Source organism: Fonticula alba, assembly GCF_000388065.1.
Source record: "Fonticula alba strain ATCC 38817 unplaced genomic scaffold supercont2.2, whole genome shotgun sequence".
Taxonomy (NCBI): domain Eukaryota; order Rotosphaerida; family Fonticulaceae; genus Fonticula; species Fonticula alba.
Genome location: NW_009242972.1, coordinates 1,249,855 through 1,251,870, shown reverse-complemented (window position 1 = coordinate 1,251,870; position 2,016 = coordinate 1,249,855). Strand labels below are relative to the sequence as shown.

Here is a 2,016-nt window from a genome sequence, read left to right as displayed (position 1 = left end):
GAGAGAGGGAGAGAGGGAGAGAGGGAGAGAGGGAGAGAGAGAGAGAGGAAAGAATGGCGGCACTATGGCTGGAGTGTACCTCTCCTCAGCGAAGAACTGTCCGTAGAGCTCCCGCGGGTAGGGCATCCGCAGGTACTGAATGGCGCCAGACCCCTGGCGCTTGGCGACGATGCGCTCCACACGGATGTCGCACTCGTCCGGCGCATAGAGACCATCTGGAGCGGAGGGCTCCTTGGGCACGCGATGGAGCTACGAGGCAATGCGGGCAATCGCCATGACATGTGTTAGCCAGAGAGCAGATCGAATGGCGGAGGGGGCCAGTGCGAGAAAGGGACATATTTCGACTGCAATGCGCGGCCGGCCGCGGGGAGGGGGACGCACCGCCTCGTAGAGCTCGGGGATCTTGATCTCCGGCTGCTCGATCGCCTGCGCAATGTTCCCAGCTAGCAGGGGGGAGAAGGGGTGACAGAGAGAAAGGGAGAGATGAATGGAGATGGGGAAAAATAGAGGTAAGTTTGGGGCCACATAGACAGCAAAGGGCTGTGTGAACATTCGACACAGGGCTCTGCGCACCAGCGATCTCGGCCGGGCCGACGCTGATCATCAGCGAGCCAGGGAAGCCCTCGAAGTGGTCCTTGAACACGCTGGTTTCGGTATTCTCAAAGAGCTTCGTGATACTGGCCCAGGGGACACGCGGGACCAGCTGCACCGTGCCACCGGCATCGCCAGCCGCCTCGATGGCGGCCATCGGGGCGTAGGCCCGGGTGGACAGCTGGGCCGCCAGGCAACTGGCCAGGCGCCGGGTTCCACCGGAAGACGAGCTGCCCGTCCAGACGTAGAGCTCCGTGCAGAGATCGATGACATAGGCAAAGTTGCTGCTGAGAAGCTGTGCAAAGGGCGTTCAGCGAAGCGGAAGGTGTCAGGAGAGGGGCCGAGGAGAGAGAGAGAGAGAGAGAGAGGGGGGGCGGGCGGGCGTAGACAAAGGGAGAGGGAGGAGGGAGAGGAGGAAATACCCAGGCAGAAGGGCGAAGAGACGGACCTTGTTCGAGGGCCGGGCCGCATCCTCGGGCTCCTCGTGAATGATGCGGATCCGGCTCTTCGGGTTGGCCGAGGAGGACACGCGGTAAATCCGAGTGCCGCCAAACTAACGGTCGACACGATTGAGTCAGTTGCATGGCGGCCAGGCGACATGACACAGAAACGTATACAGGGCAATGTGGCAAGGCCATGTGCACGCACCAGGCTCTCAACGCTTTGGGGAACTGGCGTCTTGATGGCCAGCAATTTGGACATGGTGGAGCCGAGCAGCCGGCTGAAGGGCAAAGCAGCACTCCTGGCAGGTCGCAACAAAGGACAGAACGAGGGATGGGAACGAGAGAAGGAGAGAGAGGGAGAGAGGGGGGGGGGGGGTCAGACCGTGGGAAGGGCAAAAAAAGCACACTGTCAACGGGGCAAGTTGGTGAAAGGCGCACTGCTCATCATTCACATAGACCACACGAGCGGATCCCATGCGATCGCGGACACGGATCCGGTTGGCAAGGTCGGCGGCCTTGGCCGATGTAACACGGGTGGTGGCCGTCCCGTGGAAGCAATAAATCAGGGCACCTAGATGATGATGGGGGTCGGTGGGAGGGAACCAGGCAGAGAAGGCAGCACATGGGGAGGTGAGAAAATAATGCAAACCGCCGGGTGGAGTAACATCACAGAAGGAGGCAGGGGGAGAGGCGAAGGAAGGGCCGTGGATGGGGAAACGCACCGGCATCCAGCACGTAGGAGCAGTCGCCGAAAATGAAATCCTCCTTCAGGGGAACCTGCATCGCAGGGCGATGCCGGCTCGGGGTGATCAACAGCAGCATATGGGCCTTGCCATTCTTGATCTGATCGGGGCGCGCAAAGTGACCAAGACAACCAAACAGGCGCACGCACAAGGAGGCAGGTGGACGGTGAGAAAAAAAAAAAGGGAGAGACGCAGAGAAAAGAGTTGCAGCGGCAGGGCGAGAAGGGAGGGGGGGGGGG

The 2,016-nt window shown here is 61.0% G+C and overlaps 1 protein-coding gene across 1 annotated transcript in view; it reads right to left on the bottom strand.

The window, feature by feature from the left end:
* Positions 1-2,016, bottom strand: part of H696_01305 (hypothetical protein) — a gene marked incomplete at both ends in the record, with an annotated part of 8,258 nt that overhangs the window by 2,634 nt on the left and 3,608 nt on the right. The window contains 7 exons of the mRNA XM_009495199.1: positions 80-249; positions 382-443; positions 574-886; positions 1,040-1,144; positions 1,240-1,333; positions 1,473-1,605; positions 1,757-1,877. Of these exons, the coding sequence (XP_009493474.1) occupies positions 80-249; positions 382-443; positions 574-886; positions 1,040-1,144; positions 1,240-1,333; positions 1,473-1,605; positions 1,757-1,877 (998 nt within the window). The remainder of the gene's footprint in view (positions 1-79; positions 250-381; positions 444-573; positions 887-1,039; positions 1,145-1,239; positions 1,334-1,472; positions 1,606-1,756; positions 1,878-2,016) is intronic.